The following is a 26,335-nucleotide window of genomic DNA, read 5'->3' as shown; positions in this document are numbered from 1 at the left end:
GACTCCTGGTCACCGGAGAGTGATTCTAAAATGTTTTTAATGTTCAGTGAAAATTTCCTTTTAGTCCATGGCCTCCTTTCCCCCCTGTGCTGCCCATGTTCATGAACTTCAGAGAATGGATCGGAATATTTTCGTTGCCCGCTTGACCTTTTCTCTAGAACCACTGTCAGGCCAAATATTCCGCTTGTACAGAAATATCTCAATCTAATGGATATGAAAAAGGGCTGACACATGAACATATCCACAGATGTTCAAGAGATCCACAACAAAGCTGTCTTAAAAACTGGACTTCTCACCTCTATAGAGTCATTTTAGTTGACCCATATGAATAGTACTCTTTTCTCTACCCTGTACTTCAGATGTTTTCTTTTCACAATAACAAACAGTGCAAACCACAAAAGTAACGAAGAAACACCAATAAATCAGCAAGACTGATGCATTGGCCGATATTGTTTTACTGCTGATTTATCTGTATCGATGTGCGTAGCCGATAATGACAAATAAGAGCAGTATAGAAACATCAGATTGGCTTTGAGGTCATTTAGTGTTCCAATTAGAAAGCACCAACATGTATTTAAATGTAAAATGTTCCACTTCATAGGTACAAATCTATGGCATACATATAAATAATGTTTGTTTATGTTACGTATTAATATATATATATATATACAGTATATAGAGAAGGATATAGACAATGTATAATTTATGCTTCTTTTTTTTTATCCAAAATATCTGTCCCAAAGTACCTGACTCAAAATCCATTATCAGTCGGGTTAAAACAAAAATAATCAGACATTTCATGAAATAACCATATTCACTGTGTTGCCAAGAGATAGATGAGAAGATTCATGCCAATGTTTATCTGTTACATTTTAAGCTGCAGCCAGCAGGCAGTAAGCTTAGCATAAAAACTGGAAACAGTGGTAAACAGAATCTCTGGCTCTGTAAAAAAAAAATTAAAATCCTCCTACCAGCACTAACACTCACTAATTACCATGCTATATCTTGTTTTTGTCAGTCCACACAAACATAGCAGTGTAAAAGCTTAAAACTGAAATTGGACTTTGTTACCTTTGCTGTTTGTAAGAAATTTCCAAAAAGCCAAAGGCTTCTTAAGGGTTGGATCTGAGGTCAATCTCTGCTGACGTCATGTCGTCGTTAGACAGAAATGTCACATTTACATTTGTATTGTTTTTGTGCCAAAATGCATAAAGGTCTATGGGCTCTATTTTAACAACCTGCACATGGTCTAAAGCAGATGGTGCAAGTGTATTTAAGGCTTTTGCTAGTTTAATAGTGAAGGTGCACATGGTTTTGAAAGGCTTGTAGGTTTTTCCCTAAATTAATTATGGGGTGTGTTTTGGGCGTAACGTGCGATAAACCAATCAGAGTGTCAACTCCAATTCCGTTTAATGTGTTCCTGCACCTTGGTGGATAATGGCTGATCGGTCAGGCTTCATAGATGAGTTGACAATCTCTGTGTAAACATACAAATCTGAGTGTAAAGATCTTGTAGCATTGACTTTAAATGGGCCAACAAGGCCCCTGACTACACCTCAGTTTAAGACCAACATGACTATGGGCACTCAGATTGGGGCACTTGCATCGCGCTCGCCATTGCTTTGATGGTATGTAAGATAGGGCCCAATGTGTTGTTGTAGCGTGTAGATTTACATTTTGTGTGCGTGTGTGAACAAGCTGCTTTGCTTGTTTTTAATTTATAACTGGACTAACTAACTGATTAGTTGTAACCACTAACACACAGCAATCGCCTCACCACAGACTTGTACCGCAAAGAGGAAAACATCACAGTAACACCAGTGGGTGGAGCCATCCACAGCCCACGCTACCCTAACGCTTATCCCCGCAACCTGCTGTTGTCATGGAAACTGCTGTCACCGCCAGGGAGCCGCATTCACCTGGAGTTTGACGGACACTTCGGCCTGGAGGAGGCTGAGAATGGAGTGTGCAGGTAAAACATGAGATGCAGAGAAACAGATAAGCAGGCAGACAGAAAGCAGAGCGGTGGAGTTCAGAAGGCAGAATTAGAGCAGGAGACATAAAGCAAAAAAGAGACAAAAGGAAGAGAAGGAAAATGACCAAAAGGAGGAAAGAGGGATAGAGGTAAAAGAATAGGAGAAATCAGATGAAGTCACATGAAAGTAGCAGTGAGTGAGAGAATAAATGATGGAGTGGTTGATTTAACATTATCAAAGAGGGGATGAAAAGTTTAGTGAGTAAACTCTCCAGTTGAGCAGTACAATATGTGAAAACGATTTGATAATGACTTCACAGTATCACATCAACAGTAAACTGTGATGGAAAGTATGTGCGAGAAAATAATCTGCAAAGGTGCAGGGGGGTAGAATCACTACAAGAGATGGATAGTTGAAGTCTGCTTTCTTGGCAAGAAGTAGAAGAAGTTTGTCCTTGAGGGTTTGGGGTGGGGTGGGGTGGGGGGGGGGGGGGTAGACTTTTAATCCCCATATGCAACTCCGCTGTCTTTGTAAGCACTTTTCTGAAAAGACAAGGGGGAGCAGCAGGGGCGGAAGAGGGGGAGGAGAGAGTAGAAAAGGTAGAAAGGAGCTTTGCCTGCTTTTTCAGATCTTCTATGTCACATTGACTACATTGTGTGTATTTCTGTGTGTGTGTTTGATAGTTGTACTAACTGAGTGGGCTGTTGAATGCTAGAAATGCATATTATATGTTTTTTGCATAATTACGTTGTGCAAAAACTTTGTATACCTTGCCCGACATGAAGATCTTGTTGTCAGGTACTTTGGCAGGATGGCCAGGTGGTTTGAGGAGACATCAAAAAGTTCTGATGACAAGCGCTGAAGTGTCTGATTCCCCGAAACTAATCTAGGCTGTGCTAATGAGAACAGAAATGCACACCAAAGCCATTTTCAGAAATGAACGGAAATTGTCAGGGAAACTGGGTCCGAACATTTTCCGGAGTTTACCTTTCACATATGAAGAATGTCCTGAACATTCAGGTGAGAGGCGGCGTCATATAGGACTTATCGTATGAATTCTGCTGTGGAAATGCGTGGATGACACATCTTTGTCACTGAAAGATATTTGTATTCTACCAGTTTTCGTCATCAACACTTTTTGCTGCTGAATCCTCGGACTCACTCAGATATTTTTCCATGGGGGTGGCAGGAAAAATTTGGGAAAATGTCACTGCGTTCTCCAAAACAGCCCCTTTGGAAAAATTTAGGACAATGTCTGGACTTCAGTGCATGTCGGAAAGCAGCTTATGTCATTCAAGCTAAATCACTTTTTAGTACTTTAATTACTTCTTATTTAAAAAAAAAATCTTAGTATTCATATTGTCTTTGTTTCACTCCAGGTATGACTTTGTTGAAGTGGAGGACCAATCAGAGACAAGCACTATAATTTGGGGTCGCTGGTGTGGGCAGAAAACTCCGCCTCGCCTCAACTCCAAAACCAACATGCTCAGAGTCACCTTCAAGTCTGATGATTACTTTGTTGCAAAGCCGGGATTCAAAGTCTACTACTCCTCTGGTGAGAGACCAACACACACACACACACACACACACACACACACACACACACACACACACAAAGACACACAGACACACACACAGACACACACACAGCTGACGATGAATCACGAGCTGCTATGTGGGACACGGCTTAAAGTTTTTTTGTCACATCGGGTTCAGCCCGAGTACCACTGCATTGCTCCAGGTGAAATGCTTATTTCACTCTATTACCCCCACTTGACAATAAAAGAGAGAAATGGTATGATGAGGAGATAAATAGAGAGGAAGGGAGCGAGGGAGGATCTAGTAACATGGTCGGTGCAAAAAATGCCACACATTAGCCGTTTGATTTTTCTTTCACACCACGTCCACTGACAGTAGAGGAGATGTTGATAGGGGTGGTGGGGGTGAGAGGGGGTAGAGAAAGTGTTCTCCTAAAGGCTGTCAAATGAAGGGATAAGGAGATTAGCTTTGTCAATCTGTCAGGAAGAGGAAAGAAGGAAATAGGGGGAGTCTGATTTGAAGATGTTCTCGCGCCCTATAATACAGGGGAAAGGGGAAGAGGGACAGCAGTGGAGAGAAAGAGGCATTTAAAGATGTTCCTTGACTTCCTCTTTTATGTGTAGAGGAGAGAAAGAGGAGAAGAGACAAAGCATCGCTGACGAGCTTGAGCCAGTGGCATCGCTTATCATCTGATAAAAATCCCTGGTATGAGCACAGATGGAGTAAAGGGCAAGGCAAAGAGAGAAAGCAAGACAGACAGAGATAGTGTTTTTTTTCATACAGTCACTGGGCTTGTATGAGATTTTTAAAGATAAAGCTGTTGTTGTTCTTTTTGTTTCTTGTCAGCAAATCCTATGAAGACCAAGAACCACCAGTAATTAGTAATTTTGTTCTAACTTTCTTTCTGATTTGACAGAATAAACAATGGAGAACAGATGTTTAATAATGTCATCTAAGGAATCATTGACTTACTACTTATACTTGTCTGGGCCACTGAGAAACATTGAGAGCACAAGAGACTAAACGGACAAATCACAGTCCAGTCTGCATAGCCACAACCTGTAGTTAGACGACTAAGGAGGTGCAAGTCCGGCTACAGCTTTGGCTACTGTGTCGAGTGCACAGCTATATGTCCAACCTGTATACAGCATCAATTCAATGCAGAAGTACATTGGCCATCACTTTGCTAGTTTTCTTTTAGCCGTCAGCCTTCGATCTCTTGTGAGAACAACTCTCACAGACGACTCAGCTGCCAGCGGCCTTTTGATCTGACATGGAAACCAGATCAAATTCTTACTGGTTTGTGAGTCATCTTATTTTGGGGGATCTAGAGGAAAGGTGTTAGTTTGTGACATCAGTTTTCACAGCTTCAATTTGACACCTTTTATTAAAATGTTTATTTAAAAAAAACAGAAAACTCAATTGGGATCCATTTTTATGCGTTGATACCTTTAATTAGCTCAACCACAGGTTCACAATGTTCCAACACCATCGACTAATAACTAAATAAATGCAATCGGCAGTTTGTGTGAAGCGTGACAGGGATGAGGAGACACTCACATACACACACACACACACACACACACACACACACACACACACACACACACACACACACACACACACACACACACACACACACACACACACACAGGAGAGAAGTTCTTCCCGCTGATTATGTCGCAGCGCAGTGTTTGAATTTCTTTGTTGCAGAAGAAGCGACGCCCCATTTGTACATGGACGTAAATAACAATTCAGCAGGTTTTTGTAAAGATCAGTTCTACGTGTGAGTGATTAGAAAACATCAGAGGAGCAGAGTCGCTTGTTGAGGCAACACTGAGTAATGCGCCCAGTGATGCGCTCCATGGGGGTGGGGTGGGGGGGTTATAAAATATGAAATAATCGATCATTAATCGTAATCAAGGTAAAAGTTGGAAGTCAGCCTTACTCAGGATTTGAGTCTTGACTAAATGTACCTACTTTTCACCACTGCAAAAACCACACCCAACTGCCTTATCTCTCTTCCTCAGACACTCGTTCTGTTTTTCTCTGTCTCCGCACCCTCCTCACCCTTTGTATTATTTCTTGTGGTCAAATAATCCCTTTTCTGTTCATTTGAAGCAGAATCCAATGCTTAGGGTTATCCCATTTCATCAGTTTTTACCCATTTTTCAACCAGCCCCTGCATTTCTCTTTCTATCTTATTCACACAAACACTCACACACAGAGCTTCCCTTCAGCTAGGCCGGAGCTGTGTGTGCGGCTTAATTTAGCAGGTCTAATTTGTTCTCTGCAGACCTGCCGAACAGATAAGAGGGAGGAGGAGAGGAAGCAGAGAGAGGAGAGAAGGAAGAGAGAGAGAGACAGCGAGCGAGAATGAGGAGAAACAGCATTGGAAGGAGAGAACAGGTGTCTGAGATGGTATCAGCATGTCAGCTAATGACTAAAACAGCCTGGACTCAGAGACGCAGAGAGAGTGACGCGTTTGTGAGGCAGGGAGATATGGAGTGGACTCAGGTTGACTAGATGAAAGAAAAACCATGAGGGGAAGTAAACAGCATTAGTGCGAGACAGAGAAAAGGTAGTGTCAGATGGAAGCATATAGGAAACAGACAGTGAATAAATTCATCTGTTTCAGATCTTCAAATCTCATTATCACTATCATCACTATCTACAAATCAACCTGAATCCGTCTGTCTGGTTAGAGCTCCTCACAGGGTCTCTGGGTTCCTGGAAACCAAGCATATTACCTACAAGGTCTAGCCAGGTCCAAAATATATTCGGTCTAATCAGGTCTGGACTGTTTCACTCTGTTGCCACATGTCTTCGGTGTATATGCCTATGAGACAGAACATGTGCAGTGAAAATGACATAGTGCAGCTCGTAACAACCTTTAATGGCTGCTTGTTAATTAGAGGAGCATCATGCTGCGGCATCCTTAGCACAGGCCGTATATAAAGATGGAAGACACGTCTCCACCAAACTAACCTGGATACAGGCACGGCCATCTTGCGCTTTTGATGTCTCCGATGTCAATCACGATATTTTACCCCATTTTCACAGCATCAAATAACTAATTTAAAACCAAACTTACCGAAAGAACCAGCACTTGAATATACATCAGTGTGATGAGAACTACAGAAAATAACATCAAAGTCATGTCACATCTACTAACAAGGAGGAGGCTAGGTTGATTTATTTATGCCACAACCAGTCACCAGGGGGCACACAGGATCATTTGGCTTCACTTGAGCTGCCATCGCGTACATCTTTATATACCGTCTATGGTCTTGAGCTTTGAGTGGAAAGCCAGGTCTCAAAAAGCTTAAACTCATGAGCCATAACAAAAGGATTGAAATTAGATCGTTTAAATCACCTCTCATGGTGGTTTGTGAGGCAATTAAATTGGATTTTGTCAAACTGCAAATGCATCAATCTCTCTAAAATGCCTTTATAATGTTCACTCCTTCTGAGTGTAAAGGTCAATAAGTAGTCTGTAAAATTCACTCTGTAAGATTTCAGAACCTCAGATTTTCATTCTTGATTTATTTTGGTCACCTTTTTGCCAGAATTGATTTTGTTGTCTGATATCATCTGAGTAACAGTGCTGTGTTTTGGCTGGGAATGCCTGGGCAGTGGGTGGGAAGTACAGCTAAGGCAGATGCAGTTGGGAAAAGTTCATTAATCCAGTAATATGATCCAAGTTAGTTCCCAGAATCCCAGAATGACCCAACACGTTTGCATCCCACGGAGACAGGACTCATTTGTTTCATGGAATATGACCCAGGATGAAAACAAAACACAGGCATGTGTTCTCGTATGTTTGTTCTTCTTGTATTGCTTTCTTAAAAAGGACCAATTCCAGTTTATATCATCTGACTGGGAACATTTTTACATTGATGAATATTTTGGTTGGTCCCCACTTCTACTCCAAAGGGCTTGTTGAGGCTAAAGACTTGGTTTAAAGGTTATGTTTAGAAGAAGTGCTATTTTAATGTCAATCACCAAGAGACAGGATCGAAACTGATACATAATCCAGATTAAGACCACAATTATTAGAGTAAACATGAAAGGCCAGTGTGCTACATAGGAGGAAGCATTTTTTCTGGCTTTAACCTGAAAATCAGCGCAGAGATTAGATAGGGTAGTCTGTGTGATTAATCTATTAATAACTTCAACGTCCTCTGGCTGTAAGCGAGATACCGAGTCAAGCAGGATCAAAATTCGACAGGAGGCTGTTGCTTTCTTCACCGTCCACCACACACACTCAATCCTCAGCTGCTCCAGCATCCGACTGTACAAAATAGGATGATGACAAGGGCACCTCCCTGGTGCCCTCTCCACTTCACTGCCACTGAAAAGAAGAATGTTTCCATAGCACCAGTGAGTTTGGCGATAGTGGCTAGAATATTAGTTTATATAACAAGTATTGCTTCATAAATTACATTTGAAGCATTTACATGATACATCTTAACGATGCTGACTGGAATTTGCATTGTCTGCCATATGTACAGTATGTATTCATGTAAGTCTACTTTGGTTATAATTGCATCTTTTATTTGAATGAGCACATTGGTGAGGGAAGTGAAAAAAGTTTGACTTTAATGACTTACACCATCAACCTTTGTTGATGGTGACTTATTATCACTGACCAAAAATTAATTTCCCCACACAGATGCAGGATGACTGATGAAAACATGAATGAATGTGTTAGAATTATAATTCAATAAATCACCACGAACATCTAATGCACCAACAATGAAAGGCAAGAATTAAACACCATTCTAATCAGGACAAAAGAAACTAAACTACAGTTGTTAAAGAAAAAACTTAAATTTAAATCAATTTACATTCTCCTGAGATACATTTACATATGTATATAATTTTTTCAAGAACACACTTTATAAAAGTAATACCATAAAAAGTGTGAGGAAGCTCGTGAGATAATTAGTAATAGGAAGGTAAAGGTTTGATACTGTAGCTGTCAGGTGACAAGAGGCTACATCCTCAGCAGGTTCTGATCGCTGTCTCTGTTTTTAGACTCTATTAAGTGGCCCAGATGTGCTTAAAACATGAAGCATTTAACCTTAAAAGGAAATGAGAGTAGGGATCTGTAAACACGAGTCACATGAGTCACACAAACACACACACACACACACACACACACACACACACACACACACCTCTCTTACAGGAAACCTTCTGACCTCATTCACAGCTGGTTTGGGTGTGCATTTATATGAATGAGTACATTTACAGGCTTTGATGTCAACTCTATTACACACACACACACACACACACACACACACACACACACACACACACACACACACACACACACACGCACACACGCACACACTAAGACAAAGTGAGGGCACCGTGTCTTTGAAGTGTGGTTGAGACAGATTTACTGTTCCACATTGACCAGAGACGGTATTTAAGACTCTTCAAGGAGAGGGATTCAATATCCAATGAGGTTTAATGAGTGTGTGTAAAGAGAGTGATGCTGGAGACGGTGTGTGTTTGTACATGTGTGTGGGGGAGAGGTGGTAAAGACAGAAAATAATGTGTGCATGTGTGCCAAATATGTCAGTCTGATGAGTGTTTATCACGTTAACATGCTTTGACCAGTCTAATTTCTTAGACACACACAAACGCACACGCAGACACATGAACACACACACAAATACAAACACACACACACACACACACACACACACACACACACACACACACACACACACACACACACACACACACACACACACACACACACACACACACACACACACACACACACACACACACACACACACACAGAGGCGTGCTGTGACCAGCTTCATTGGAGATTCTTTTCAGATTTTACCAACACAATGACAGTCCATCAGTTAGACAGGCAGCCTCCTGAATGTCTTGGATAACCTTAGATGTGTGTAATGTCACAATAAGGACATGCACCTTAATGTATACACAAAGCCTGGGGTTATGTCCCATCTGATGATCTTTCTGCAATGTCCACATGTTTTACTGCATCACCTAACCACAACCATCACCTACAGTAACCCTGAGTAAATGCAGAAATATCCATCCATCTAATAAAAGAGACACTGGCATTTCTACACATTTAAATCCACAACAACAGCGTTTTTGTATCGTTTATGCTGTACATGTCTGTTGAATGTATAAATAGACTTTAGTTTCCGTTGCCTAAACTTTAAGGCCCTACAAGTAACTTTTCACTTTCGCCTCTGTGGACAAAAGCCGTAGTTTTTCCTATTGTTAGAGTTGTTGTAGGTCATAAAGAGGCAGCGATATTAAAACGAGACCATTTCATAGCCAATTAAAAACTCCTTGTTGTACGTTTAACCAAACTATTACAGCAGTACCAAACAGTATCAAAGAGAACCTATCAACATTTGTTATTCACTTAGCCCCCACATGCAGTTATTGTGATGTGTGCATTGTAGTTTTTATTTAGGTATAAACTTCCACCAACAGGACCCTGTGCATATACCTACAGAGCCACCACATGTCATTTAACTTTGACACACGACCATGATTCCTTAAGTCAGACCTAAATCATGTAGGAAGTGGCATCAGTTCATTTGATGGCCTAAATCAATCAATTGCAAAAGAAACCCAAAAAATTGTATTGTATTAATTTAATAATAAACTCTCTTTTCTCTATGGTTCTTTATCCACCCCTGCAGCACGATGCTCCTCTACCTGCAGCCAACACCAACTGGGAGGTTGTCACTATGCTCATGTCGGTGAGTCACACACAAACATACACACACATTGTTATGGTTAAAATCCTAGAATTCAAATTAAAACAGGAAATGGTTGACCTCTGTTAGAATTAGATGTGCCAGTACCAGACCTGGTTCTTAGTCAGACATTAACCACAGAGAAAGTCAAAGAAATAACTGCATATTTAGTCATTTTGCTCTAAGGAAAAGGAAACGTCACATGAGGATCATCTCACATTCATCATCAGGATGATACTATTTTATTTTAAACTAATCTTTATCTGTTAAAAACCCTTTTCTTCCAAACTATAAGTTAATAGAGTTTTGAACACATACTGTAAAGCCATACGTGCCTTCTGACCCCATCAATAACCCACACACATGGGGGAACTAATAATTAAGATATACAGCCCATTTGTATCATCCAGCACACCCCCACACAGACCATAATCATGCATGTATGCACTTTACTTAATATGCATGAAGCTTGTGATGCAACATGACATGCTTCCTTAGACTAATGTTTTTATAACCATATGTAATCAGTGTAATTTGTGTCTATGTGTAAGAGCGCTCGGACGCAGTGACATACTGTATGTGATTGTAATAATTAGCGTGCGCTGCGCTACGTGGCAGTTCTTCTGCATGGGCAGATAATGGTTATGTGTATGTGGGTGTTTTTGCATGTGCACTGTATGTATGAGGATGTCACTTCCAGGGCAGACGGGAAGTACACGCATGTTGGCCTCTTACGCTTCCACATTCTACTTTAATCTGCTTCATGGTGGTTTCACACCGACTTGTGTAGGTTTTACATATATTCATGTTTGTAACTGAGCAAGTTATAAAAGATTATCATAATATATTATATTATTATCATTTAATCAGATTATCTTGATAAAAATAAAGATTTTCCAGCTCTTTTCAGTTTCTTGCTGATCTACTGATTTTTAGCTTTTTTAAATTTCGTACTAAGTACAAGGTGAATCAGACGACGATATCTGAAAAGTAATTAAATTACCTCCATGTTCAGTTGAGCTTGCGCGTCATCATTCACTTTACATGAGCCAGGGTTCCATTTTGTGTAGCAGGGTGTAGTGATCTAAGTCTCAGCTATCAGCCCTGACATTTCCTCATCAATTACCTTTGTCCTGTGGTCTGCATGGAGGTCAGTGCTGATTATGGCTGCCAGAGTCAAAGGCATAATCGTCCTACATGCTGTCACAATTTGATTGCGATTGCCTCCTATATAGATAAAGAGCCAGCAGCAGGGAGCTGTCATCATTGGGTAATCATCTGTGTTACGTGCTGTTACTTTCTGGTTCCAAGTTTACTGGCACTAAAGATAAATAATATATATTCAGGTATAGAACATATACAATATGAGAATAATTTATTTAAAAAGTATAAATTTCACAGTTTTACTTGTCAGACTAAATGTTGACTTTCACACAAAGGGTGAATGGCTCAATATAAACGTAGTGTTGTAAAAATTATGGCACAAACAATTCATGTGCTGTGCACAAGTAAGTAAGTACAACAAATTTAGGAGGACTCATTTTGTTGAATTTCCACGATAACTATTGCAAGTTTGAAAATAATTATACATATACATTTTACATAATATACAGACAACAGGTTGGTTCTTTAACTTGTCAGACTAAACCCACATGCATGGGTGTATAGATGGTGAGTGCATGGAGAGTATCTAAAATCACAACTGCACCATTTTAGTTTAGGTTTTAATCACAGTCCACAATATAGAAACATATAACATGTACAACAGTATATACAGTATATCCTGTAGATTTGATAAAGATTTCAAGTGAGAAATATAGGAAATAACTACAGTGGAAAAAGACCACATCAGATTTATACAACTGCTGTTTTTCATTTCAGCAAAAGTTCACTCTCAACTCTTTGTAGGAATCTGGAAATATTATATGAATGTATTGGCTCTCCAATAAAACTTTTAAATTTAAATATTATGGTGCTAGATAACAATGGTGGAAGAAATAACAAAGCGACCCGAGAAGCCCTCATGGCTAGCTGCAAGTTCCCTGCAAGCAACCTATAAATGAACAACTGCTGAAGTTAGAATAGGCTTCAGATATATAATGAATGATTAATCTGTATCTTTTGACCTTTGCTGTAATCAGGACAGCGGTGGAGGGCAGATGATGCCCGTCACGGTCACAGAGGTTCCTTTCTCACTGGAGGATCTGGACCGGACCATAGCTGCCTTCGACACGGTGGAGCAGCTGCTCAGGTCCCTGAACCCAGACACCTGGAGACAGGACCTGGACAGCATCTACACTCAGACACACATACATTATATATCCAGGGCCTATCATCTGGCAAGCAGACATAATAAAGGTAACTATACTGAGCTCTCTAATCCATTTGAGACCTTTACATATTTTTAAAAGTCTCCAGAGGATTTAATGTAGAGTATAATTATAGTGAGAAGATTGAAATAACGTCTTTGGTTTTAATATTTCTCTTGGAACAAAGATCACATGGATCAAGCAGATTCTTGAGTAATTTTACTTGAAAAGTGAAATTATGTTTCTTTTTTATCAAACATATAAAAACAACTATTTTTATGCACTATATCTAAGTATATACGCAGCAGAGTAATATTTAAGTATCGAAGCCTTTGGTGCCATGTTGAGTTAGTAAAGGAAGATGGGAGCGGTGATGTTCTCCTGGTGTTTTATCGTGCTGCAGACGATGATCCACAACAACTCTGCTGCACTCCCAGTATTTCTCTGCAGACTGGTGCAGTCGACTGTACTACAGGGGAGGGGAGGGGGGAGCGTGTAGCCTAGTGCTGACCAAGAAAAGACCCACGCACCAGGAGGCCCTATTCTATTCTCGCATTGCAGGCTACACCTAAAGCTCTGTGGTACAGTGCAGCAGAGGGGAAAGTCATATACGGCTCCATAATTTGAGGAAAATGATCAGTCGGGGCTGTGATGACTGTGATGGAGACACATTGCTGCCTTATGATCAAATATAGCAAAGGTGGCAGCCGATGAAACCGTGCTAATGAAGTGTTGAATATTCAATTGAAACCACATTATCCCGTCTGTGCTGGGTAGGATACAGAGCTATTATAATATTAGCTTGTCTGCTAGTTGAGTGTACGTCGACGCATTTAATGAGATGGGGTGTGAAAATATTTTGAATTTGAAAGTAGCATATAAATAATCAATATTAGAGATTACCAAGGGAAAAAGTAGCCCCTGTTCATATTAAAGGGGACATAGCATGCCCATTTTACCACAAGTTGATATGGTTCCTTGGGGTCTTAATGAAATGTCTGTAACATACTTTGGTCAAAATACCACAAGGATCATTTAAAACAGGACCCTTTTTACCCTATATAAAACAGCCCTCCACAGAGTGACCTGTTTTGAGTGCCTGTTCCTTTAAATGCTAGTGAGCCAGCTCCCCTCCCCTCTCCCCCATGATTTTAAACGATATAAATTACATATTTTATATGATATAAATTATCAAATATGCATTCCATACTTTGTATTCCCCTTCTGTTGTCCTGGAGTTTTAATTTTCCCAATCACATAATTAAATGTCCCCTCTGCCCATCCACTACAAGCCACAAGCAGATAGACAGAGAGAGAAAGAGAGGGGGGGGCTATGAAGACCTTCATTTACCCCTGAACCCCGACATTCAACGGGTACAACAACAAGCGGGAAAAGCAGAATCGCGGGCTGACCTTATATATACAGTCTATGGGGCTGACCAGCGCGAGAAATGCACGTCCCGTGAACAGCCAGGCGGCTGCGCGCTTGAGAACGGCGCTGCACTGCCTCGCAGCCTCACTGCGTCCGGTTAAACCCGGCGTAACAGGGTGGGGGGGGATGAGGTGGGGGGTGGGCCAAGGCCATGTAGGGAGACTTCCAGTGTATTGTGACGACACAGTACACAGGAAGCTCATTCCAGTCACTCAAGCATGACGTTTCTGACTTAGAGGAACCATAACAAAACGCGCAAGTGTTTTTTTTCCAGAGTTTTTGGGTTGGTAGACATGCCAGTACCCACATTAACGTGTAGAAGCACTAACAAAGTGGAATTTTCATGATATGTCCCCTTTAAGATGTAAAAGCAGGGGCTGAGTAAGATGTTGCATCATCAAAATGAGCAGTTTGCTCTTGGGGAGTCGGATAATGAGTCAATGACAGATTTAAGGTGACACAGGACCAGCCGTTCAAGGCAGTTCTTCACTGTGAAGTCAGTGCCAATGACCCGCAGTCACTGAGGCAATAGATTTTATCCGGAGGTGCACAGCTAGAGCCGATGTCTCAGAGCAGATATAAAAATTTGGCACACATACACACACACACACACACACACACACACACACACACACACACACACACACACACACACACACACACACACACACACACACACACACACACACGTCATTCATGTGGAGAATATACTTAAGGACGCGTGTGTATACAATCCCATCTCTCTCACCTGTGCCTCTGTATCTCTCTCTGTCTCTCTACCCGAGGGCTCGCTTGTTCTTTGGTAAGTATGTGCGCTTGACAGCAAATCTATCTCTATTTATCAGTGCATGGGTGTGTTCTGCTGGCATGAGGCAGCTTCATGTACGGGGAGTTTGTGCATGTTGCAGCACTACACAGAGAGGGGCATAGGTGCTGCAGATCTTTCATACACTGTGGTACAGTGTAGCTCCCTCTAATTGGAAATTCAGCCTGTGCAGCGGAGCAGAAATCTGCCACAGTCAGCAGCCCAGCTTTGTTTTCATTAAGACGCACACACTCAGTGGCTCACATCCACCTTTGTTCCCGTGAAGGACAGTAAGTCTGATCAAAATATTAATTGGGACACTTTGCGCCCGAGTAACTCACAAACATGCACACACTCGCATAAATCAGTTTGAATAAAAAACAAAGACTAGCAGATTTTTACAAACTTTTGAGGACATTGTTCCAGGAGACTGATTCACCCCACCCGAGGATCACGGGGTGAACATGTTTGCTATTTACAACTCAAAAACAGGGAGACTGTAGTATGACAGGAACACTGACTGACACCTGCAATAGCCAATGAGAGCGAGCTGACAGAGAAGTGTCCCCGACCAAATGATGCATACATGTGTTTAGAACCAAAACATGGCTGCCGACAGCGTGAATAGGACTTCTGTTTCCCGTGAGGAGTGGACAGTAGAAAAGGACAAATCTGTGGAATTGTGGCTTCAGTTGGAGAGTGTGTTTAATGTGTCCTGTAAAAGCAGAAAATGGCTGACAACATCGACAGTCCGCCTCCATGTCTGCTTTTAATCCTGAAGTCACATTAGATCACGTAAGTTTCTGTGTGTTACCAAGTCTCTGAAAATGCCACTCAGAAATCGTTGAAACGGCAAGTGTGTGGTCATGCATCGTGACTGGATTGTCACAAAATCCTCTTGTGTGCAGCAAGTAATTCTCTGAGCATAACCACGACTTGACAAACTTAACCTAACTTTCACCTTAAACTTGGCGTCTTTTTCCAAAATGCGGCCTTAGCATTTGTCCCAAAATGGACAAAGTGTCCCCCGATAACTGGGTCTTTAGTTTGAAATTTGTCTCAAAAGTTACCCTATGAAAGACAGACATTGGTGGCCATAAGAGTGACATTGTCATTCCCACAGTCTTGCTTGCTCTCAGTCTGTCTTTTTCCCTCTCGTACTCCCTGACAATGTTCCACACCACTGCTTTTCTAAGATTGCACCGATTCCCCTTAAACAGACACAAGCTCAGCCCTGAAAGAGCTTGCACACAAATCCACAGCACACCTTTGTCCCCCCTGCATTTGGTGTTAAAAGACAGAATGTGCCATCAGAGCCAGACTCAATGTACTTTTGTATAGCAGCTCCTTTTATATCAGGCCTTGCATCCCCTTGTCAAGTGCAAACAAACTTTGGAGACACTTGGCGTGACTCTCGACAGTCTCGCATTTCTGTCATCGACTATGATTACATCGCTTGCAGAATTATTTTTGCCAAAATCAAATAAAGAGGACATGAGGGTTTTCTAGAGCGTGTACCTTTTCATGAAGGAGACTTAAAGTAAAACATTTTTATGATGAGTCTGAGTGTAGCAGAATGCTGGGTTTGTTTTTTACCCCAAGATGATGAAATTCATTCTTAATGCTTAATTCTTCCTCCTGGGCACCTTCCATGCAGCTAAATGTGTTAAGTAGCCTCGACACAACCCAGTCTGCGCTCTGCAGGCGGCGCCATCAACCTCATCGTTTGTTTTTTCTCTGATATGAGTTGTATGTAGACAGGTGTGTGCCTTTGCCTTTCCAAATCGTGTCCAATCAGTTGAGTTGACCACAGGCACCCCTCAAATCATGTTGTATAAACTTCTCAAAGGTGATCAGGAGAAACTGACGCAGCTAAATTTCAAGTATCAAGGGTCTGAAATTAATTTAAATAGTTTTAACGTTAGGTTAGAACATAATAAAATATGAACTAAGTGAATAAGTAAATATTCTCTGTTTGCCCTTTACATTATGTTAACCTGTAGCAAAATCGTATCCGTATTTTAATTTTCTTGCTATTTGTATAGAAAAGGACCAGATTTATTCAAATGAACAGATATGTGTAAACTGACATTTTCCCAAATGTCTCTACTCACACTAAATGCACTCTGATACATTCCCTGTTTTCCCTGCGGACTTCTGCTCTTCGCTCTGTCTCTCTTCAGTGTTGTTCATTGGGTTTTCCACATGAGTTGCGTCATGAATGGAAACCCCCACTGAAGAGATTTATTTTTGTGAACAAATGCTTATTGATTATCAATGCCATTAGGTTTCCCTTGACCCCCTCTGCACTTCCCATAGGGTTCTCTATATATCTCTCTCTCACACACACTCACAGACACACTATTGCATGTCAGGCAGATTTGTTATCGTTATACTGATGAGGTGTGTGTGCAATTTCAAGGCAGGTTCTATTCTATGAGTGATCCTTAAAGTTTAGTTGTTGCAGTGAAGCTCAAACATAACCCAATATTAAATCAACCTTTCTAAGTGTTGCTGCGGTAGTAGACTGCAAATATTGATTTGGACAAGTCTTAGTTTTGTGTTGCATTGCAAAAGCCTGATGTATTTCAATGAACTGAAGAATTGTAGTTATTTCCACTGAAAATAAACTTAATTTAAACACATTTGACTAATTTAAAAACAGAATTTACCCCGTCTCACTGCCTCAGTGGTTTATCGAGTTGACGTGTTTGTTCAGTCAGTGTAAGATCTCCTCTCTTTGTTGTCTTTGCCTGGGGGCGTGCTACAGTAGGTGTACATTGCTTGGAGAGAATCAGGCTGCAATCATACAGTCTTTCTGATAGGTTATGGGGTTTAGAAGCTGCTGTTTGATGTGATAAGTGCTTTCTCCCCCTACTTTCTTTCTGACGAAGGACAGTTGCATTCTACCATGAAGGTGAACGCATCAGCAATTTCTTCTTGTCATGTTTCTTTTGCTGAGAGGCTGTTCAGTCACCCTTTCTCAAAGTGGCTCCTGCAGGTAGTAAAGCCTCAGTAGGCCAATGGGTGCTCAAGGATGTCCAATCTGAACCTCAGGAGCCAATTGGACTAATGCTATTAACCTTTTACAAATATTTGTACTATTATAATTACATTTGTGAAATTTTGCCAGTGTCATTACAGCTGCAAATATACTGGACTTTATGAGTTGCAGGCACAAATGTATGCAGAATTATGGGGCTACTAGACCACATTGTCATAGACACAATGTTAAGAGGCAAATGGAGACAAGTTGTGTAGTAAGCGAACTAACAGCTGAGAACCTCAGAGCTCATTCAGGAGGAGAATTTATGAAGTGTGCTTTGTTGCCGCTGCAGAGCTGCTAGCTCTAGACAAGGTCAAATTTGAGTGCATTCAAAGGGCAGAGAACATATATGGCACAGTGTATTGAAAAACCATTAAAGGGCACCGCAAGAAGTGTTTCTCTATGACCTGCATTTAAACAACAGTGAATAGCATCTCACAGATGCCTAATTTCAATGATCACATTGAAGAGGTTAGAGTGATATAATCTGTATTCAGTAATTGAAAGGCCAATTTAAATGTCTTTAAATACACATTAACATGAATCTGTGAATTATTTTAATAGCTCAGTGTTGTATGCAAGATGTATGTTTATAAATGGCAGTGGCACGGCCACCCTGTACCTTGCAAATGTTTAAAATAAAAACATGAATATATGAACCTGTGTATTATTTGAATAGCTTAGTATTGAATGCACAATAACAGGGTAGCTATGTTTATACATGGCACTAGGCCCAGTTTAATATAAAACACAATTATATACAATATATATAGTAGGGGGTCCCTGCTCCATCTCTCCATCAGTTTGGGGGTCCTTGGCCTGAAAAACGTTGAAGACCCCTGCTCTAAAGAATAAAATGGCCCTTGATAGTAAAATGGTTCCCCACCTGTCTAACAGCAAGTATGTACAGCACATTTCCAAGTATGAAAAAGCTTTTTCTACACTATGAAAAGGAACATCTGCAATGAGCTAAACAATTGTGCTTTTCACATTTACTGTAAATGATGACTTATATTAGATATTATCCATAAGTGGCAGTGCAATAATGTTTTCCTTGGTTTACCACTTAAAAGACAGGCAGACATTTAATTATCACAATGCAGTAGTTACAGGCAGCTGTTAGAGCAGAAGACAAGGGCACACGCATTGCAAGACTTCTGCAGAACTAAGAAAATAATTACCAACTTTATCGAGTTCATAAAAGAGTCACTCAGTTGTGTTTTTTTTATCCTAAAGTAAAGCAAAATCATTGGTCTAATGGCCAAGACAAATCACCAGCGATGTAATGAACAGTGTGGTGATTATTAGAGGAGAGCAGTCCGTCTGACACTGATCAGAGCTCATCTCTTGTCCTTCTAACAACATGTGGTCGCCCTGGGTGGCCTTTTTAATATGATCAATTTAAAGTGCTCCCTTTATATCTACAGAAAATACATTATGTGTCTCTTTCAATCTGTCATAGTTCACTCCTAGAAAATCCATACCAATGCTGGAGAGGATTGTTGATTGTGGTTTTTCCTTTAACCACATCTATTCTTTGTCCATCTTTAACAAACATTCAGCAGCCTTTGACCTCAGGTTCTCTTTGTGCTGCTCAGTGCATTTTTTCATTCAGCGGTTTCTATGCCAATGCCAATACTGGAGAGAAATACAGAAATACAGACAGATTTTAATGAGGTAGGAGGTAGATTTTACTGTCCCACTGGGAAATTTGCCTTGAGCATCACTGTGTCTGTGTAATAACATTAAAAACAAAATACAGTCATCCATCAAATGAACATCAAGCTCCTGGTTTCCCCCCTCTTGACCAGGACTTAAGTCGTTTATACAATCAGCTTGTCCCATAATCCCTTCGATTTTTCTGAAATTAGTTTTGAAGCATTGCAAGCCAAGCCAGGTCCAGGACTCAGACTGTAGATTGTCACGATATCCAATCTACAGTCAATTAATTCCTCCCCTGGCCTTTGTGTTCAGACTTTGTCTCTGTGCTGAGTCAATCACAGCCACTTTGCCTCACTCACCTCCATTCTTCCGTTATATTCTTTCATCTCTGTCTAGTAAACATTTATTGTGAAAGAAAAACCAACCAAATGTTTGTAGTTGTACACTGGACAACAGAATAGTAACCTCTCAGATGATGGATTGAAGTTAGGGGTGTCGTGTGTTATCGCTGTAATAAAGAAAAGGATTCCATGATGAATAGAACAGAAACTCATCTAACACGTTCCCCCCCCCTGTCTCTGTGTCCATCCAGTTGATCTGAACCGTCTATATGATGATGTCAAGCGCTACAGCTGTACCCCACGCAACTACTCTGTAAACCTGCGCGAGGAGCTGAGGGCCACCAACGCCGTCTTCTTCCCTCGATGTCTGCTGGTCAAACGCTGCGGAGGCAACTGCGGCTGCGGAACTAACAACTGGAACAACGGCTGCACCTGTCAGGCCTCCAAGACGGTGCCCAAACTACACGAGGTACAGCTCTTACACAGATACTGATACACACCCACAGACTGGTGGGCAACGCATCACCCAAATGACATATTGAGAGTTTTTTGTTCATTTGTTTTTCAAAAATCTTCATCATTTACTGCTCCACATTGTATGCAGTTTTACCTACAAAAGCACAAGCAAATATTTAGTTTTTGTTTGTGACCTGGCCTCGTTCCTATTTACTTACATTCTGTGTGTAAAGCATTTGCTGGATGCTTTGGCATTGGTCACTGATGCCTGGCGATTTTTCAGATTTTCCATTCCAAAACTCTTACACCACAAGAAATTTAAAATAATCTAAAACACAATTTTATAAATTGATCTAAAATGCTTAAATTCTTTATATGGGTTTACATTTACTATGTTGATTCTCTTTCCTTACGCACAATAATTATATACAAAATGTAAATTTTGATATAGACCAAGATGTGAACTTAATATCTCTCAGCATGTGCCGGGGCACACTGAAGCTTTTTCCATTAACATGACAGCATGTAATTCAGATGTGAGCTGTGCTGGAACGTGAGACTATGAAAACTTCCCAGCACATTTTAGGTGCACAATCGGCGAGGGGCTAAGGACGGCGTGTGTGTGAGTAAGTGAGTGATGCGGTTTCAGAGAAGCAGGAGAAACCGGGCGTGCAGTGGCAGGCGCTGCATCAACAATGAAGCAGCAATGCACCAGCAGCCTCACTCTTTTTCCTTCTGCTGCTCTCCTCCATTTGTTTCTATGTTGCATCTGTCTTTCTCTTTCCCATCTCTCCATATCTGTCTCAGGACACTGTTTGGCATTCTATCACTCTTTCTCTCTCTGGGCTTCCATCATCCTTTCATTCTTTCCAATTCCCATTTTCAATTTAGTTCTTTGCAAAAGCACCATTCTTGTTCTTTAAGCCTGTCATTCATTCTCTTCTCTCTCTTCCCTCCATCGCTTTGTGTCTTTGTTCTTGTGTAGTTTCATTATTGAAACATGGTCTGTAGGGCCTCCCCCCTCTCTCTCTTCCTCTCTCTCCCTCTCTCTCTCTCTCTCTCTCTGTTAAAATTCATACAATGGGAATTTAGACAAAAGTGGAGTTTAGGTTGCAATTGTGCCATGTGTATCTGAGTGTGTGTATGAGTGTGTGTATATTGTACATGCATTGAACTGCCTGTATGTGTGGTTGTGCATTTTTATGAGAGATTTCCACCCTGTTCTCTTCTCTTAGCCAGCAGCCATAGACCAGTCAAAGCTTCCCCCAGTTACTTAACTTGTTGACAAACCCATTATCAATCAAGACTATTGTATCAGTGCTGGTGAGTCCTGACATGAGTCAGAGGCCACCTGCAGTTTACCGAGCGTTGAAGAACGAACTCACTGCATTACCTGTGGAACAGTTTGTACTTTTAGTTGATTTCTCATGAAGAAACAGCACCTGCGAACAATGTGGCAACCTACAGTAGAGTCAGATAAAATTAATACGATTCTAAAGCACCATTTTTATACATGACCTCAGGAGGATGTCTGCAGAATTGTGTCCGGACTTTTTCTTACAGGCGAACAACTCTTCATGCAGTGATATTTGTTTTCTTTATGATTTTTTTCTTTTTTTTGCATCTGTTGCAAATTAGAAATATCATCAAGGCGCCCACTCGATCACGGTGAATCCTGTGGAGGATTCTCCTGCTCCGTTCTCACATGCGGACATTCTGTTGACTTATTACTAAGGGACTGGCTGGAGAAAGACGGCAGAAAGTCGGGAGGCTCTTGCGAAGACATTTGCGTTCACGCATACAGCCCCCCTAGAGTATGTCTGCAAATGTCCAGAGGATTTTCGGCATTCAGCGCATGTCTGAAAGCAGCTTTGTAGACTCGTAGTGTAAACAAACCCATGTTAACTCTTTCTTGACTCTACATTTGTAAAGAATTATCAAACTTTTGCTTAGAAAAACAATATGTCAACTTTTTGATGTAGTAAAAATCTCATATTATGTCAGACTGTCTGTTTGCCACTGCAATCTGTGTCAACACGGCTTTACTAAATCCCTTTATTTAAATACCTGATGTTTGGTATTTTCCCTCACATACTGATCACTGTTTTCTCTTTGCAAAGTCAACAGTCAATCCATTGGCAACTTGTTCTGGATATATCTTTGCTGGGAAGAACTCCAGCTCCCAATGAATTTCAAAATAATAAAGGGATCCCGGTGTGAGTGGACAAGAGTGTACATGTCATGGCTTCCAAAGTTTTGTCTTCTCTCACTTGCTTCAATGTCACGTTTTTTAGCGCGTAATTCATCTCAAAGGGTTTAAAGATATATACTTAACTATTTTCAAATATTGTTTATTGGAATCACGACATGACAATAGGTTTTTAACACCTACCAATGTCTAAGGGAAGTTTTTTTGTGCTTCTCCGTCTCATCGTCCTTGATGTCTTACTCTCTGTCTCCTCCAGGTGCTGAAATACGCCCCAGAGGTCACTTTGCCTCAACGCCATCGGCGGCCACGGGTGCGTTGGATCATAGACGAGATCTTCCTCTCACACCATGAAACGTGCGAGTGTGCGTGTCCCTCCCAGCCTCCTCGCTGAGACACTCCAGACAGGCACATGCGTCTGGAACTGTTGGACGAGTTCTTTCTGTATCTCTTTTTGCAACGGACTTCATGTAACAACAGCAACGCAGACACGCGGTCAAGAAGACAGCAACATTATGACTGGCAAACCGCAGCTCGCATCACATGACTTCTGGTCTTGCAACCAACTACATTCCTCTGTTCACGGGACACCACTGCAAATGCATAAATGTTTCAAGCCAAAGATATTTGTTACTCAACTTTCCTGCAACATGGATAAAAAATCACAACAGTTTTGACCAAAATAAACATCACTTGTGCTCCATGAAATGTTAAAATAACAGTGGAGCGTCTCCGAAGGAATTCACTTAGTTTTTCCTCCTTTGAATTGAAAAAATACCACATAGCACAAATACCGAATTAAAATTACATTTAAATTTTAATTCATAGAGTTTATTAGATGCCAACTAGATTACAATTAAAAAAGAATTGGCTTAGACTGCTACGCAACCAGTATTTTATTCCAATTTCACATGTATGTCTTTAGGCTTGTTAGAATAAGACTGTTTCTAGAAACTTCGGGCACCTCTTCTGCCAGGAGCCCGCTGAGATGAGTGAGCGTGAGACAGAAGGAGGGGGTGAGAGGGCTTTGGAGGAAGTGTAAACCAAAATACCACTTTATCTTGATGTGAAATTAGGCTAACCACAACCCTCCAGGTCTGAGCTGCACACTAACACACTCGCACACACATTCACTCACTCCAGGCTTTCACTGCTACTTAAAGAAAAAAACGGTAGTTATTTATATTGAATCCTGCTCTGCTCTATTTTTCAGTGAACAGCTCTTTTGTCTGAATACATCCTGGCTTCTCTTTTGTCTGTACCTCCATCCATACCCTTTCCCATTCCTATTCTTTCTTCCTCGGTAACTCCATCTCTAACACACACTTTCTCGCTCTGTTCATCACTCAGCCTCAAAAGCACCAAAGGAGATGTCAGATCAGGCCGCTGCCCATTTATTCTGAACATTCCTGGCATTCCAGTTGCTAACCGGAATTCTGCCGACACGGATAAAACCAGTGAGCTTCAGACCCTAAAGACATAACAGAGGAAAGACGCTCAGGAAGGGAGACGGAGGGGAAGTATTTTAGGAGAAAGTGGCTGGCAGAAAAGGGGCAATCGAGCTGCCGAGTTGTAGGACTCGTGGATGAGAGCTGCAGAGGGGGGGGACCACTTTCAAGATGTGACACAGGAAAGAAATGGCTGCTCCTTCAGTGGTTTCAAACAGCATGTATCACTTTTTCGGAGAGTAGCTTTGTCTTTTTAATAAAAGTACTTCTATCTGACCCTCCGCTCTGCATGTCTGCTGCAGCACCACAGTGAAAAAGAGATCTGAGAGAATTAGAGTAGTGCTGTTAGTCTTTGTTGAAAATAAGACAGATACTTCAGAGAGGAAGTGAGTGTGTGTGTGTGTGTGTGTGTGTGTGTGTGTGTGTGTGTGTGTGTGTGTGTGTGTGTGTGTGTGTGTGTGTGTGTGTGTGTGCTCAGGAAGAGGTCCTTTTGTTTTAAGGGGTTAAGGGTTACCAACAGTCTGTAAGAGCTGGCAACAGATACAAGCATGTGAGTGGCCGGCATGTGAGTGCGACTGCCAGTGTGTGTGTGTTGTGTCTGTAGGTGGGGAGCTCGAGTATCAAAGCAACAGGGGAGCAAGAATTCAAACTAACTGCTCAACATTTCCATACACATGGGCCAGCTGTGAGGAATAAAAGACGTGGTCATCTGTCATCGCTCCATCTTCACCTGCTGCGTAGCCCAGCATCACTAGCTCGCTTACAGGCTGGCTTCACGCAGGGAAAATGGGATTTGACGCACTACTCCTGTTTAAGAGACAGACCAAAAAAAGAGAATAACTGGACACAGATGATTTCCTCAGTCACAGCAAAACCCCATCAGCCGTGTGCTGGCAGCACTTTTATGTGCACGTCTGTGCTGTAAGTCACGCATGATATTTGGCAGGTGTGGGATACCAATATGTTTCAAAAGTGTATCAGGGTTGTGCGATAGTCATATTCCAAGTCATCTATCTCAGACACAATTCACTCTCACACACAAACACACATTATATTTTCAGACAACTCCAGCAAGCCGAATGGTGATTAGGTAACATGTTATTTTTCCAATGTGCTTTGCTGTAAAATGTATAGTTACTGTACCAACACAGATGTTAGAGCTTTTTATGAAATCAAATTTCATATTTTGGGGGGGAATATTAATGTATGTGAGGGGTGTGTGTGCATCCTGTGTCTGCCAGTTTGCCGGCGTTATCAGCACATTCCATTGTTGCACGCTCCAAAAAGCTCAGTTTCCTCTTGTGGTTCTTGACAATAGAACCATGTGTATTTCAAAGTCTGACGTTTAAACCTGCTTGTTTTTTTTACTCACACCAACTTAGAACAGCTAAGACCTTTGGGAACATTTCAGAATAATCTACTTTCAAAAATATTTGCTCCAGAGTTTTCAGCCTGTCATGTTTCAAATCTGAGAAATGATTTTAGTTTCAACACAAAAATGTCCTTTGTTGTATTCAGAAAAATAGTCTGTATGAAGCAGTATTCTTTTCCTAAATAATTTATTGTCATTCTCAGTTGTTTTATTAAAAATATCAGCTTGGTTTTGATAAATAAAATATTTCTATCATCACTGCCTCCAGTGCTTTGATTATTTTTTAATTGTCAGATGTTTGACTTTACATGGTGTTATTTGATATGAAAGAATGGCTTGTTTGATAACCTGTGGAAACCTCACCGTATAGAAAATGTTCTGTGATTCAGCGGGTATCTTACACAAGGGCTGTACAATATTTCCGTCTCAAACCATTGCATATCCAGACGACAACACATATAGTACACATATGTTGTGCAATAATGCATTAAATGTGATACCATAAAATGGTGTGCCTTTCGGCATTCAATAAATTTGGTTATCAAAATAAAATATTGAATATTAATATTACAAATATGAATATTAAATAATAACTTTAATTGGTTAAAGTTACCACCCTTCAAAGGAAGAGAAAAGATTTATTGATTAAGTCTCATAAAAGTACTAACTACAAATTTGGAACTCTGATTAACAATTAAATTAATAACTATAACCAAAATTACCATATAGATAGTTAGCTAAGTTGAAGGACATAGAGTTCTTGACAGTGTAGAGGTTGGCAAAATTAACTTATGCAACATTAATGAAAAAACATTTGTGAAAGAAAAACATTTATTATGAATATACTTAAGACACTTCACAGTAAAACTGTGAAGTGTCTTAAGTGTCAACACAAGCACAGACAGTCAAGTTTCAGGTTTGAATGAATAGTTATGAAGAAGCTGTTGATCTTCTCTGCCGCTGTCAGACACCACAA

The 26,335-nt window shown here is 40.8% G+C and overlaps 1 protein-coding gene across 1 annotated transcript in view; it reads left to right on the top strand.

Moving 5' to 3' along the window:
* Positions 1-25,614, top strand: part of pdgfd (platelet derived growth factor d) — a 52,294-nt gene extending 26,680 nt beyond the window's left edge. The window contains exons 2-7 of the mRNA XM_047339594.1: positions 1,783-1,972; positions 3,356-3,525; positions 10,218-10,285; positions 12,424-12,640; positions 20,129-20,346; positions 22,799-25,614. Of these exons, the coding sequence (XP_047195550.1) occupies positions 1,783-1,972; positions 3,356-3,525; positions 10,218-10,285; positions 12,424-12,640; positions 20,129-20,346; positions 22,799-22,933 (998 nt within the window). The 3' untranslated portion in view covers positions 22,934-25,614. The remainder of the gene's footprint in view (positions 1-1,782; positions 1,973-3,355; positions 3,526-10,217; positions 10,286-12,423; positions 12,641-20,128; positions 20,347-22,798) is intronic.
* Positions 25,615-26,335: the final 721 nt, after the last annotated feature.

Source organism: Hippoglossus stenolepis, chromosome 4 (assembly GCF_022539355.2).
Source record: "Hippoglossus stenolepis isolate QCI-W04-F060 chromosome 4, HSTE1.2, whole genome shotgun sequence".
In the NCBI taxonomy this organism is placed as follows: Eukaryota; Metazoa; Chordata; class Actinopteri; order Pleuronectiformes; family Pleuronectidae; genus Hippoglossus; species Hippoglossus stenolepis.
The sequence above is the reverse complement of the archived record's forward strand: the minus strand, read 5'-3'. Positions and strand labels throughout refer to the sequence as shown.